Here is a 16,340-nt window from a genome sequence, read left to right on the forward strand (position 1 = left end):
TGTCATTTTTTGTCAATTTTTCATCCATTTTTTCTCAATTTTTTGTCAATTTTTGTCATTTTTTTGTCCATTTTTTGTCCATTTTTCATCAAATTTTTCTCACTTTTGTCAAATTTTTTGTCCATTTTTTCTCACTTTTTTGTCACATTTCCATCCTTGTTTTCGTCTCAGTTTTGTTGCTATTTTCACACCTTTTTTCCAGAAGCTTTTGGATTGGGGTAAAGCTGGAGAAAATGTGCTCGGTTCAGGTGGGAGTTAAGGGGTTAAAGACACACAAACTCCGTATAGTCACTTTAAAGTGTATTCATTATGTCTCATATAGATATTAAAATTGTTATAAAAATCACACGTGTAACCAGACAGAACATCCATGAACATGCTGGAACAGGGCTGTGAAGGAGAGGAGTCAAACCTGTGACACTCACGAGAACAGGTCGAACCACTGCTGCTTGGTGACGGACTCCTGCCGCAGCAGCTTCAGGACGATGGGCCGCATCAGGTCCCATTTATCTTCAAACTGTAGCGAGCCTTTGTTCTGGAGGAAACACAGAGAAGGAAACACTCAGGGAACGGGAAATATCTCCTCAGAGAACATCTGAGAACATCTGAGAACACATGAGAGCATCTGAGAACATCTGAGAACACCTGAGAGAGTCTGAGAGCATCTGAGAACATCTGAGAACACCTGAGAGCACCTGAGAGAGTCTGAGAGCATCTGAGAACACCTGAGAACACCTGAGAGCACCTGAGAACACCTGAGTGAGGCTGCGTCTGAAACGAGCAGATTATATCCTCTAAGCTCTAACACTAGCATCTAACTCCTGAACCTTTCATGGGTCGACTGTTAGATCTGTGCAGTTCGGGAACTAGAGCTTCAGCTGCATTTGAACAATCCGTCCGTCCTTAAACAGGGGAAAGGGAAGTGACATCACCAACAGCTGTTTCTTAAAGCGACAGCAGCAAATGATCCATGTGGCTTAAGTTTCTACTAAATGAAAACAAAAGCATTTAATCTGTTTCCTGAGTTTCCTCTTTAACACTGACATGTGACAGAGCTGTGGAGACGACAACATGGATTTATCACTTTATAAAGTTTGGCTTGTGCAGAATCTTACTTTTATTATTATTATTATTTTCATTATTAAATGTGCTCCTGTCAATCAACAGTGGTTGTGCATGAATCACTCGAGGGTGGGGCCGAGGGGGGGGATTTGGCGCAGTGGCTTATGGGATGAAACATAGCTCCTAATCACCGGTTAGTTAGCATCAGAGGTCACTATGCTAAAGTGGCTATGATAGTTAGCATCAGAGGTCACTATGCTAAAGTGGCTATGATAGTTAGCATCAGAGGTCACTATGCTAAAGTGGCTATGATAGTTAGCATCAGAGGTACCTATGCTAAAGTGGCTATGATAGTTAGCATCAGAGGTCCCTATGCTAAAGTGGCTATGACAGTTAGCACCAGAGGTCCCTATGCTAAAGTGGCTATGATAGTTAGCATCAGAGGTCCCTATGCTAAAGTGGCTATGATAGTTAGCATCAGAGGTCCCTATGCTAAAGTGGCCATGATAGTTAGCACCAGAGGTCCCTATGCTAAAGTGGCTATGATAGTTAGCACCAGAGGTCCCTATGCTAAAGTGGCTATGATAGTTAGCATCAGAGGTCCCTATGCTAAAGTGGCCATGATAGTTAGCGCCAGAGGTCCCTATGCTAAAGTGGCTATGATAGTTAGCATCAGAGGTCCCTATGCTAAAGTGGCTATGATAGTTAGCACCAGAGGCCCCTATGCTAAAGTGGCTATGATAGTTAGCGTCAGAGCTCCCTATGCTAAAGTGGCTATGATAGTTAGCATCAGAGGTCCCTATGCTAAAGTGGCTATGATAGTTAGCATCAGAGGTCCCTATGCTAAAGTGGCTATGATAGTTAGCATCAGAGGTCCCTATGCTAAAGTGGCTATGATAGTTAGCATCAGAGGTCCCTATGCTAAAGTGGCTATGATAGTTAGCATCAGAGGTCCCTATGCTAAAGTAGCTATGATAGTTAGCACCAGAGGTCCCTATGCTAAAGTGGCTATGATCGTTAGCACCAGAGGTCCCTATGCTAAAGTGGCTATGATAGTTAGCATCAGAGGTCCCTATGCTAAAGTGGCTATGATAGTTAGCATCAGAGGTCCCTATGCTAAAGTAGCTATGATAGTTAGCATCAGAGGTCCCTATGCTAAAGTGGCTATGATCGTTAGCACCAGAGGTCCCTATGCTAAAGTGGCTATGATAGTTAGCACCAGAGGACCCTATGCTAAAGTGGCTATGATAGTTAGCACCAGAGGTCCCTATGCTAAAGTGGCTATGATAGTTAGCATCAGAGGTCCCTATGCTAAAGTGGCCATGATAGTTAGCATCAGAGGTCCCTATGCTAAAGTGGCTATGATAGTTAGCACCAGAGGCCCCTATGCTAAAGTGGCTATGATAGTTAGCATCAGAGGTCCCTATGCTAAAGTGGCTATGATAGTTAGCATCAGAGGTCCCTATGCTAAAGTGGCTATGATAGTTAGCATCAGAGGTCCCTATGCTAAAGTGGCTATGATAGTTAGCATCAGAGGTCCCTATGCTAAAGTGGCTATGATAGTTAGCATCAGAGGTCCCTATGCTAAAGTGGCTATGATAGTTAGCATCAGAGGTCCCTATGCTAAAGTGGCTATGATAGTTAGCACCAGAGGTCCCTATGCTAAAGTGGCTATGATAGTTAGCATCAGAGGTCCCTATGCTAAAGTGGCTATGATAGTTAGCATCAGAGGTCCCTATGCTAAAGTGGCTATGATAGTTAGCATCAGAGGTCCCTATGCTAAAGTGGCTATGATAGTTAGCACCAGAGGTCCCTATGCTAAAGTAGCTATGATAGTTAGCATCAGAGGTCCCTATGCTAAAGTGGCTATGATAGTTAGCACCAGAGGTCCCTATGCTAAAGTGGCTATGATCGTTAGCACCAGAGGTCCCTATGCTAAAGTGGCTATGATAGTTAGCACCAGAGGACCCTATGCTAAAGTGGCTATGATAGTTAGCATCAGAGGTCCCTATGCTAAAGTGGCTATGATAGTTAGCATCAGAGGTCCCTATGCTAAAGTGGCTATGATAGTTAGCATCAGAGGTCCCTATGCTAAAGTGGCTATGATAGTTAGCATCAGAGGTCCCTATGCTAAAGTGGCTATGACAGTTAGCACCAGAGGTCCCTATGCTAAAGTGGCTATGATAGTTAGCATCAGAGGTCCCTATGCTAAAGTGACTATGATAGTTAGCACCAGAGGTCCCTATGCTAAAGTGACTATGATAGTTAGCATCAGAGGTCCCTATGCTAAAGTGACTATGATAGTTAGCACCAGAGGTCCCTATGCTAAAGTGACTATGATAGTTAGTCAGAGTTTAAAAAAGGCGTCAGAGACAAATGTGAAACCTCTGGTATCGGCTCCATCATCACATGTTACAGATGTGACATAACATTTAACACTAATAATATTTACAACATTCAGCTGAACAAAAGCTAATCTGATTTCTTTCAAAAGACCGTTCATCATTTGCAACACAACAGATGGAACAAAGTACAACAACAACATGATGAAAAACATAAACTTCCTTGTGATTCGTGTCATCGTCACTGAGGACAAAACAAAAACAAAATCATCTTCACAAAGTTCATTCATCTTCTCTGACAGCTCTGCCTCCCAGACTGTCACAGGTTCACACTCCCAGCAGCTCAACCGCAGCTTTCAACACAGAAGACCTAAAGCCCAGGTCTGGTCCAGGTCTGGTCCAGGTCTGGTCCAGGTCTAGTCCAGGTCTAGTCCAGGTCTAGGTCTGGTCCAGGTCTGGTCCAGGTCTAGTCCAGGTCTAGTCCAGGTCTGGTCCTGGCAGCTGCTCCAGATGTTCCCCTGCTCTGTTCCTCCTCTCCAGGACCAGCCTCTGTTTAGCAGCTCAGGCTAAAATCACTGGAGCTGCTTTAGCCCCGGGAGCTAACTGCTAACTGCTAACCTAAACACTCCCGGGCCGTGACGAAGCCGACAGCGGGGCCCGGGGGCGGGGACCGGGGCCGCGGGGGCTCCGTGTGCGGCCCGTCCGTGGAACAAAGCCCCGACACTGACAAAGAACCGCCTCAGAGATACAAACAGATGACTGAAGAGAAGCTCAAGCTAGAGAGCCTTTACCTTTAGCAGCGTCGCCATGTTCCCTCAACTTAACGTCCCGCGGAGTCTCGCGAGAGCAGCCCCACAACACAAGAAAAACCCACAAAACCTAAACTAAATGCTTAAATGACAATTATTAACGGAGTTTTTCAAAGGGATAAAGTCAATTACAGAAAATACAATTCGAAATAAAATAAACATCGGAATAAAATGTCATTAAAGTCAGTTTAAAAAGAAATAAAAAAGTGAGTAATCTTTATTTACTGAGCACCTTTCACAGACAAAGGCCACAAAGTGCTTCAGAACACAGTTAAAAAGCAGAAATTACATACGATATAACAAGAGTCAAGACAACACAGTAGCTAATTAACCCCTTAACTCCCACCTGAACCGAGCACTTTTTCTCCTGTTTGGCTTTACCCCAATCCTAAAGCTTCTGGAAAAATGGTGTGGAAATAGCAACAGAACTGAGACGAAAACAATGATGGAAATGTGACAAAAAAGTGATGAAAAATGTCACAAAAAATGTCAAAAAATGTCAAAAAATGTCAAAAAATGTCACAAAAAATGTCACAAAAAATGTCACAAAAAATGTCAAAAAATGTCAAAAAATGTCACAAAAAATGTCAAAAAATGTCACAAAAAATGTCACAAAAAATGTCAAAAAATGTCACAAAAAATGTCACGAAAAATGTCACAAAAAATGTCACAAAAATGTCAAAAAATGTCACGAAAAATGTCAAAAAAAATGTCACGAAAAATGTCACAAAAAATGTCAAAAAATGTCACGAAAAATGTCAAAAAATGTCAAAAAATGTCAAAAAATGTCACAAAAAATGTCAAAAAATGTCACAAAAAATGTCACAAAAAATGTCAAAAAATGTCACGAAAAATGTCAAAAAATGTCAAAAAATGTCAAAAAATGTCACAAAAAATGTCAAAAAATGTCAAAAAATGTCAAAAAATGTCACAAAAAATGTCAAAAAATGTCACGAAAAATGTCAAAAAATGTCAAAAAATGTCAAAAAATGTCAAAAAATGTCACAAAAAATGTCAAAAAAGGTCAAAAAAGGTCAAAAAATGTCACGAAAAATGTCAAAAAATGTCAAAAAATGTCAAAAAATGTCACAAAAAATGTCAAAAAATGTCACAAAAAATGTCACAAAAAACGTCACAAAAAATGTCAAAAAATGTCAAAAAATGTCAAAAATGTCACAAAAAATGTCAAAAAATGTCACAAAAAACGTCACAAAAAATGTCAAAAAACGTCACAAAAAATGTCACAAAAAACGTCACAAAAAATGTCAAAAAATGTCAAAAAATGTCAAAAATGTCACAAAAAATGTCAAAAAATGTCACAAAAAATGTCACAAAAAACGTCACAAAAAATGTCAAAAAATGTCAAAAAATGTCAAAAATGTCACAAAAAATGTCAAAAAATGTCACAAAAAACGTCACAAAAAATGTCAAAAAACGTCACAAAAAATGTAAAAAAATGTAAAAAAAAATGTAACAAAAAATGTCAAAAAATGTCACAAAAAATGTCACAAAAAATGTCACAAAAAATGTCACAAAAAATGACAAAAAATGTCACAAAAAATGTCACAAAAAATGTCAAAAAATGTCACAAAAAGTGAAAAAAAAAAGGAAGAAAAAAAATTACAAAAAGTGAAAAAAATGATTTGAAACCCCCCCCAAAAAAATGATGGAAAAAAAATGTGATGACGTGAGGGAAAAGATCCATTTAGAAGAGTTTCGTAGGTCTTAGCTTTCAAATGAGGCGTTACACTGGCCTACAGGATTTGGGTAAAGCTGAACTGGAGAAAATGCTCTCAGTTCAGGCGGGAGTTAAGAGGTTAAAAGCTTGAACAACTAAATGTGTCTTAAGTTTGCTTTTGAAAGAATCAACAGAGTCAACAGACCAAGAGGGCAGAAGATCATTCCAGAGCCTGTGGGGGTGTAAGGGTGGATCAGAACACAGAGGGGGAGCACTGCAGAGTTTTGCACTAATTGCAAATTAAAGTTAAAAAATACAAAAGGGGACCTATTGTACATGTTTTAGTGGTAGGGGAAACCGGAGTACCTGGAGGACACCACGTAGACACAGGGACAACATGAAACTCCACAGAAAGGCCTTGTCCAGGTGGGAATCGAACCTGCTGTGAGGCACGAGCTCTAACCGCTGCGCCACCGTGCACTTCCATGTCCACTGTCCACACTCTGCTGACAGGGGGCGCCAACGTGCTGTAAGTGAGTATAATGGGACATTTATGTTTCTGTCCTGTGAGACTAAAAACACAGATTTTCTGCCAAATTACTTCCATTTCCAAGAAACTCTTTTTTGACTCTCCATGCAGTTTTCTTCTTAACTTACAGGGAGCGCTATTGTGCCCAATGTAATGTTTTCACATTTGTGTTCAGGGCAAAACGGTCAATAAAAAGTACATTTGTGATTTTCAATGGGAGTTTCCATGGGTGAGCGCAGAGGAAAGTTCCCTCTGTGAGTTCAGCCACATCAGTGTTAAACGCTCGGGGCTAAACTGAAACGCTTCACCTGAACAAACGAGTGGGACAAGGTGAACTTTGTGCAGAGAGAACACGACAGGACCTCCTCCTGGGCCTCCTCCTGGGCCTCCCTCGCTCTGCTGTCAACGTGGAGAAGGAGAGGCGCTGCTCAACCTTTCACAATAAAAGACTTTGTCAGAACCATCAGGTGTTTTAGTATCTGAGTATATTAGTATCTTAGTATATTAGTATCTGAGTATCTTAGTATCTGAGTATCTTAGTATCTGAGTATCTTAGCATATTAGTATCTTAGTATCTTAGCATATTAGTATCTTAGTATCTTAGTATCTGAGTATCTTAGTATATTAGTATCTTAGTATCTTAGCATATTAGTATCTTAGTATCTTAGTATCTTAGTATCTTAGTATATTAGTATATTAGTATCTTAGTATATTAGTATATTAGTATATTAGTATATTAGTATCTTAGTATATTAGTATCTGAGTATCTTAGTATCTGAGTATCTTAGTATCTGAGTATCTTAGCATATTAGTATCTTAGTATCTTAGCATATTAGTATCTTAGTATCTTAGTATCTGAGTATCTTAGTATATTAGTATCTTAGTATCTTAGCATATTAGTATCTTAGTATCTTAGTATCTTAGTATATTAGTATATTAGTATCTTAGTATATTAGTATATTAGTATCTTAGTATATTAGTATATTAGTATCTTAGCATATTAGTATATTAGTATATTAGTATCTTAGCATATTAGTATCTTAGTATATTAGTATCTTAGTATATTAGTATCTTAGCATATTAGTATATTAGTATCTTAGTATCTTAGTATATTAGTATATTAGTATCTTAGTATATTAGTATATTAGTATCTTAGCATATTAGTATCTTAGTATATTAGTATCTTAGCATATTAGTATATTAGTATCTTAGTATCTTAGTATATTAGTATATTAGTATCTTAGTATATTAGTATCTTAGTATCTTAGTATCTTAGTATATTAGTATATTAGTATATTAGTATCTTAGTATATTAGTATCTTAGCATATTAGTATCTTAGTATCTTAGTATCTTAGTATATTAGTATATTAGTATCTTAGCATATTAGTATCTTAGTATATTAGTATATTAGTATATTAGTATCTTAGCATATTAGTATCTTAGCATATTAGTATATTAGTATATTAGTATCTTAGCATATTAGTATCTTAGCATATTAGTATCTTAGCATATTAGTATCTTAGTATATTAGTATATTAGTATCTTAGCATATTAGTATCTTAGCATATTAGTATCTTAGTATATTAGTATATTAGTATCTTAGCATATTAGTATATTAGTATATTAGTATCATAGCATATTAGTATCTTAGCATATTAGTATCTTAGTATATTAGTATATTAGTATCTTAGTATCTTAGTATATTAGTATATTAGTATCTTAGTATATTAGTATATTAGTATCTTAGCATATTAGTATCTTAGTATATTAGTATCTTAGCATATTAGTATATTAGTATCTTAGTATCTTAGTATATTAGTATATTAGTATCTTAGTATATTAGTATCTTAGTATATTAGTATCTTAGTATCTTAGTATATTAGTATATTAGTATCTTAGTATATTAGTATCTTAGCATATTAGTATCTTAGTATCTTAGTATCTTAGTATATTAGTATATTAGTATCTTAGCATATTAGTATCTTAGTATATTAGTATATTAGTATATTAGTATCTTAGCATATTAGTATCTTAGCATATTAGTATATTAGTATATTAGTATCTTAGCATATTAGTATCTTAGCATATTAGTATCTTAGCATATTAGTATCTTAGTATATTAGTATATTAGTATCTTAGCATATTAGTATCTTAGCATATTAGTATCTTAGTATATTAGTATATTAGTATCTTAGCATATTAGTATATTAGTATATTAGTATCATAGCATATTAGTATCTTAGCATATTAGTATCTTAGCATATTAGTATCTTAGTATATTAGTATATTAGTATCTTAGTATATTAGTATATTAGTATCTTAGCATATTAGTATATTAGTATATTAGTATCATAGCATATTAGTATCTTAGTATCTTAGTATATTAGTATATTAGTATCTTAGTATATTAGTATATTAGTATCTTAGTATATTAGTATATTAGTATCTTAGCATATTAGTATATTAGTATATTAGTATCTTAGCATATTAGTATCTTAGTATATTAGTATCTTAGTATATTAGTATCTTAGCATATTAGTATATTAGTATCTTAGTATCTTAGTATATTAGTATATTAGTATCTTAGTATATTAGTATATTAGTATCTTAGCATATTAGTATCTTAGTATATTAGTATCTTAGCATATTAGTATATTAGTATCTTAGTATCTTAGTATATTAGTATATTAGTATCTTAGTATATTAGTATATTAGTATCTTAGCATATTAGTATCTTAGTATCTTAGTATCTTAGTATATTAGTATATTAGTATCTTAGCATATTAGTATCTTAGTATATTAGTATATTAGTATATTAGTATCTTAGCATATTAGTATCTTAGCATATTAGTATATTAGTATATTAGTATCTTAGCATATTAGTATCTTAGCATATTAGTATCTTAGCATATTAGTATCTTAGTATATTAGCATATTAGTATCTTAGTATCTTAGTATATTAGTATATTAGTATCTTAGTATATTAGTATATTAGTATCTTAGCATATTAGTATATTAGTATATTAGTATCATAGCATATTAGTATCTTAGCATATTAGTATCTTAGCATATTAGTATCTTAGTATATTAGTATATTAGTATCTTAGTATATTAGTATATTAGTATCTTAGTATCTTAGTATCTTAAAGGAATAGGCCACCGTTTTTACATACTGAGATATGTTCTTACCTCACTTTAGCCGAGTTAATATATCCCCGTCTGGTCTTTGTCCGTGAAATAAAGACTTCCCCGCTCACTTCCGTCAATAACCTTTAGGAGTTACTGCGCGGACGTTTTGCTCCTCGTATCATTACGCCTCACAATATAGTCCCCCTTTTTATCTGCTTATAAAATCCACATGTTACATTTCTGTGTAAATATACTTCGCATGAAAACATTTCACGTAACTTTATTTAAATAGGGAACACGTGGAAGAGCTTGGTAGCTTCTATCGTGAGCTTTTTTGGAGCTATGTGACATGTGGGAGAGGCTGCGTATGTGTGAGCGCACGGACAAAGACCAGACGGGGAGATATTAACTCGACTAAAGTGAGGTAAGAACATATCTCAGTATGTAAAAACGGTGGCCTATTCCTTTAACATATTAGTATCTTTGTATCTTAGTATCTTAACATATTAGTATCTTTGTATCTTTGTATCTTTGTATCTTAGTATCTTAGTATCTGAGTATCTTAGTATCTGAGTATCTGAGTATCTGAGTATCTTAGTACTTTCTTTCTCTCTCGGTTTCTGACTCGGGCGCTGAGGAGAGAATGTGTCTGACGGTTTAGTTTGAAATGACTTTGAGGTTTAAAAACAGTGACTCAGACAATCTTAATCATTATTATTACTATTAAAACAACTGGACATAAATAATATGTTGTGTTGTTTTTATTATAACAAGGACTGACAGGTTTGTGCCTGACAACTGTACAAACAAACAAACATTACTGAAGCTCACACATGCAGAAACTCCAGGACAAGGATGAACTAAAACAGATCTATTTTCTGATCAAGTCAAACCTGCGTTTCCTCTGTCAGGATTAGGAATAAACATGAAGAGACGAAAGTCATTTCAATATCGTTTATTGATGAAAACCGGGGGAAAAATATGCATCCATTTGATTTACAGAAATAGAAAAAGGAAAAGGCTTCATCAGGGAACTTTATTATTAATATTCAGATTTAAAACATGAACCTTAAAGGAACAGGCCAGCGTTTTTACACACTGAGATATGTTCTTACCTGAGCTGTGACGAGTTCTTTAGGACCAGTCTGATCTTCAGTCACATAAACAGGAGTACCAGGAGTAGTTTCCGCACAGTAAAGTGAAGATTACTGCACGGATTTTGAACTACTCCTGGTATTATTACGCCTTACAATATAGTCCCCCCTTTTATCCACTTAGAAAATCCACATGGTTTAATTGTGTGTAATTATACTTTACGTAACCATATTTAAATCGGGAAAACGTGGAAGAGCTTGGTAGCTTCTATCTTGACCTGTTTTGGAGCTATAGAGGAGAGAGGGAGAGGCTAAATGCTAACGCCGTCTGCGCTGTGTTTACGTGACTGAAGATCAGACAGGTCCTAAAGAACTCGTCACAGCTCAGGTAAGAACATATCTCAGTGTGGAAAAACGCCGGACTGTTCCTTTAATGAAAAATGAGAAGCCGACAACAAACAAACGACCTGACACAGAGATCGACCCGTGACACAGAGATCAACCCGTGACACAGAGATCGACCCGTGACACAGAGATCGACCCGTGACACAGAGATCGACCCGTGATACAGAGATCGACCCGTGACACAGAGATCAACCCGTGACACAGAGATCAACCCGTGACACAGAGATCGACCCGTGATACAGAGATCGACCCGTGACACAGAGATCGACCCGTGACACAGAGATCGACCCGTGACACAGAGATCGACCCGTGACACAGAGATCGACCCGTGACACAGAGATCAACCCGTGACACAGAGATCCATCAATCAATCAAAACTTTCTTTATAAAGGGATTTTCATACAAGCTGCTTTACAGATTAAAAGCAGTTCCTGACCACGCAAACACCCACTCTTCCAAACAGACGACAACACTGCTCCACACACACACACACACACACACACACACACACACACACACACACACACACACACACACACACACACACACACACACACACACACACACACACACACACACACACACACTGACACAGAGACCAACCCAACACATTTATTGTCCTGTAGCTTCAGACACGACCGTCAGCGCCTGAAGCATCAGTGAGAAGATCTGAAGCCCCTGAGTACAGATGAAGACTCTCGAACCTTTATATGTGTCTGTAGTTAAAGTCTGTCACTCCAACAGCAGAGTACAGATGAAGACTCTCGAACCTTTATATGTGTCTGTAGTTAAAGTCTGTCACTCCAACAGCAGAGTACAGATGAAGACTCTCGAACCTTTATATGTGTCTGTAGTTAAAGTCTGACACTCCAACAGCAGAGTACAGATGAAGACTCTCGAACCTTCATATGTGTCTGTAGTTAAAGTCTGTCACTCCAACAGCAGAGTACAGATGAAGACTCTCGAACCTTCATATGTGTCTGTAGTTAAAGTCTGACACTTCAACAGCAGAGTACAGATGAAGACTCTCGAACCTTCATCTGCGTCTGTAGTTAAAGTCTGTCACTTCATCAGCAGAGTACAGATGAAGACTCTCAAACCTTTACCTGTGTCTGTAGTTAAAGTCTGACACTTCAACAGCAGAGTACAGATGAAGACTCTCGAACCTTCATCTGTGTCTGTAGCTAAAGTCTGTCACTCCAACAGCAGAGTACAGATGAAGACTCTCGAACCTTCATCTGTGTCTGTAGTTAAAGTCTGACACTCCAACAGCAGAGTACAGATGAAGACTCTCGAACCTTTATCTGTGTCTGTAGTTAAAGTCTGACACTCCAACTGCAGAGTACAGATGAAGACTCTTGAACCTTTATCTGTGTCTGTAGTTAAAGTCTGTCACTCCAACAGCAGAGTACAGATGAAGACTCTCGAAACTTTATATGTGTCTGTAGTTAAAGTCTGACACTCCAACAGCAGAGTACAGATGAAGACTCTCGAACCTTCATATGTGTCTGTAGTTAAAGTCTGACACTCCAACAGCAGAGTACAGATGAAGACTCTCGAACCTTTACCTGTGTCTGTAGTTAAAGTCTGACACTCCAACAGCAGAGTACAGATGAAGACTCTCGTGGCTTCAGATCTTCTCACTGATGCTTCAGGAGCTACACAGTCGCGTCTGAAGCTCCAGGACTTCTTCCTTTAGTTACTTCTTCCGAAAACCCTGGAGAAGAAGCCTTTTCGCTCCTTCTTCCTCTGGTTGAAGCTGATGGTCGCTCTCAGGAGCTCGATCTGACTCAGAAGCTTCTCCTTCACTTCTTTCCACTGTTCCTCCCTCAGCGTGTGCTCTTTGTTCTTCTCATGAGCCTCTTTCTGCTTCGTTTCCAGTTGTTCCAGGGTTTCCTTCAGATCCGATATCACGCCTAGATCTTCGTTTACCCTCTGCCGTAAACGCTCCAGCTCCTGTTCGTAGTGACGCTCCGTTTCCACCTTCTCCTGATCTCGACGCCTCAGCTCATCTTCAAACTCCTGCTTCGTCTGTTCTCTCTTCATCGCCGCCTCTTCTGCCTTCTTCTCCAGGCGCTTCGTCTTTTCTCTCTCGTCCTCGAACACGGCAAAGATCCGAGTCTTCTCCGCAGATAACTCACTCTCTCTCTTCACCCACTGTTCCTTCTCGTGCTGAAGACGTTCTTGTTGGGCCATCAGATCTTTCTCTCTCTCCCACTGGAACCTGTGCAGAGCCTCCCTCAGCGTGACCTCGTTCTGTAACTGCCGCCTGAGCTCGGAAACCAGCGCTTCATTGGCTCCACTCGTCTCCAGCGCATGGACGTTTTCCTCCAGTTTGCGTCGTTGTCCTTTCAGATCCTCCACAGTCGTCTTCAGATCTGCGTTGTCTTTCTTCAGATCGCGCAGATGTTTCTCCATTTCCCGAAACGTGTCCCGTTCTTCTTGAAAGGCCTTTTCCTTTCGAACCGCGTCGACCAGCGCTTTTCCGAGCTGCGCCTCCGCTTCGACGGCTCTCCTTTCAAACTCTTTCTGTTCCGCCTCCAGGACGAGGATCTTTTGCTCCATGGCGTTGTAACTCTCCATGTACCCCTTCAAGCTCTCCTGCACCTCTTTGAGTTCGTCACACTCTCTCTGCATAGATTTCTCCTTTTCGAGTGACCACTGTTTACGAGCTTTCTCCAACGCCTTCTCTCTCTCGGCCAAACTCTCCTGGGCCGCTGTCAGCTTCGACTCAGAGCTGGTCGCTCTCTCCTCCAGCTCCTGGCACTGTTCCCTCCACTCCGCTCTGTCCTTGTTGAATTTGAGTTCTTCTTTCCGAAGGCTCTGGACTAAATGGTCAAACTCTTCTTGCACGTCCTCCACCTCCTGCTCCATGTCTTTGATCGTCTGCAGTGTGAAATCCGTCTGAACCTCCATCTCTCTGGTGCACGGTTTGTCCACGGTTTCTCTTTGAGAACAATCTTTTGGAGCCGTTTCACGAAGCTCTGCTACCTGACTTTCCAAGAGCTTAATCTGATCTTCCAGCTCCTCCTCGCGTTCGCTAAATCTCTCCCTCTCCTTGTCGAAGTCTTGCTCTTTGCTTCTGTTGGACCTGAGTTCTTCCTTCAAAAGCTCCACCGTTTTCTCGAGGCTGTCACGCTCCTGCTCCAGGGCGATGATCTTTTCCTCCATGGCGTCGTACCTCTGCAAGTGCTCCATCAAAGTCTCCTGCGGTTCTTGGAGTTCATTCTGCATAGATTCAGAGTCGGTCGCTCCCTCCTCCAGATTCTGTTGTTTTTTGCCTTGAAGGATATTTTCCCAAGCCGTTTCACAAAGCTCTGTTACCTGACTTTCCAACAGCTGTATCCTCTCCTCCAGCTCCATCTCGCGAGCTCTAAATCCCTCCCTCTCCTTTTCGAAGTCTTGCTCTTTGCTTCTGTTCGACTTGACTCTTTGTTCGGCCTGGCTGTCGTCAGCTTCAGACGCTTTCTCCCATTTTCTTTGTAAAGCGTTGAAGGAGAAGTCGTCGGCCGACTCTTCCTCCAAAAGCTCCACCGTTTTCTTGAGGCTGTCACGCTCCTGCTCCAGGGCGAGCACCTTGTCCTCCATGGCGTTGTATCTCTCCAGTTGCTCCATCATGCTCTCCTGCATTACTTCGAGTTCATTCTGCATGGATTCCACAGATTGAGAGTAGGTCGCTCCCTCCTCCAGCTCCTGTCCTTGTTTCCTTTGACATTCTAAAAGCGTGATCTTCGCCTCCAGCCCCATCTCGCGAGCTCTGAATCTCTCCCTCTCCTTTTCGAAGTCTTGCTCTTTGCTTATGTACGACTTGAGCAGTTTGGCCTGGCTGTCTATCGTTGCAGACGTCGTCACTTTCTCCCATTTCCTTTGTAAAGCGTTGAAGGAAAAGTCTTCGGTCGACTCTTCCTTCGATGGCTCCAGACTCTCCTGGGCCGCTGTCAGCTTCGACTCAGAGCGGGTCGCTCTCTCCTCCAGCTCCTGGCGCTGTTCCCTCCACTCCGCTCTGTCCTTGTTGAATTTGAGTCCCGCGCTCTGAAGCGTGTGGGTTACTTGATCCAACTCGTCTTGCGTGTCCTCGACCTCCTGCTCCAAATCGTGGATCGTCTGCATCGTGAGATCCGTCTGCGCCCCCGTCTCTCTGGTGCACGGTGTGTCCGCGGGTTTGCTTTGGGGGGGATTTTCCCGAGCTGTTTGGCTCAGCTCCGAGACCCGGCTTTCCAAACGCTGGATTTGAATCTTCTGCTCCGTCTCGCGTGCGCTGAACCGTGCCCTCTCCTTCTCGAAGTACTGCTCTTTACTCCTGCTGAGCCTCAGTTCCTGTTTGAGCCTTTGGACGACGTTTTGTAGGTCCTCGTTTTCATCTGCGACGCGGTCCCACTGTTCGCAACTCGGCTCCATCGATCCCTCAGTCTCGGATTCTTCAGACTTCCTTTCCGCGTGGTCTACTTGCTTTGCGTTCATCTGCTTCTCGTACTCGATAACCTTTACTTCGAGAAACCTCTCCGTGTCTCTCCACTTGCCCTGCGCCACGTCAAACCTCACCAGCTCCTGTTTGCAGGCCTGGAGTCGTGCGGTCAGCGTTTCAACAGCGAGTTTCTGTGACGTCTCCTCCTTCTCAAAGCTGACCTCTCTGGCCGTTAGCGCCGCTAGCTTTGCACGAATCCCGTCCACTTCGTCCAGTAGGTTCAGGTTTTGTGTCTGTAGCTCCTCCATCGTCTGACACGTCTTCGTCGAGGCCTTCAGCTCCTCGACGTTGATCTGGTCTCTCTTTAAACCCTGTGTACAGACGCTGTTTGCTTTCAGAGTAGATCCTGTCTGCATCGCCGAATCCCCGTCCTCCTCTGTCCTCGTACTTTGTGATAAATCCATCGTCTCCATCTTTAATTTGACGCGATGTCCGTTTAACTCTCGCCCAAACACAGTCTTAGTTCAGATCCTCCCGTGGATCTGAACAAACGGCTGTGAGTGTGTCAGACTCTGAACCCAGGCTGAGATGGAATGTTGGTATTTGAATATCGCCGTGGAAACCTAGGACTCTGTGTACGACTGACAAACATGACATCATCTTTGGAATCGCCCAAATATGGTCATGATTGAAAACAGTTAAGGGGGAAAACAATTTTGAAAAAATGTAAACTTTCTGTAATTACTCAAAAACTACTTTAACAAATACTGAATTATGAAAATAGTTTTGTACTAAATAAAGATACAAAGACATGGGGAGGAGCAAAGTGGTTCAACAGCCCATAAATACATAAATAACGGAGAATGCTAGCATAATGCTACACGTT

General features: G+C 40.1%; 1 protein-coding gene across 1 annotated transcript in view; it reads right to left on the reverse strand.

Moving 5' to 3' along the window:
- Positions 1–4,245, reverse strand: part of LOC306969982 (cullin-5-like) — a 61,141-nt gene extending 56,896 nt beyond the window's left edge. Inside the window, exons 1-2 of the mRNA XM_079565794.1 lie at positions 4,196–4,245; positions 426–535 (exon numbers count right to left, since the gene is read on the reverse strand). Coding sequence (XP_079421920.1) covers positions 426–535; positions 4,196–4,213 — 128 coding nt within the window. The 5' untranslated portion in view covers positions 4,214–4,245. The remainder of the gene's footprint in view (positions 1–425; positions 536–4,195) is intronic.
- Positions 4,246–16,340: the final 12,095 nt, after the last annotated feature.

The sequence above is a fragment of the Gobius niger genome (assembly GCF_951799975.1).
Source record: "Gobius niger genome assembly, chromosome: 11".
Lineage (NCBI taxonomy): Eukaryota > Metazoa > Chordata > Actinopteri > Gobiiformes > Gobiidae > Gobius > Gobius niger.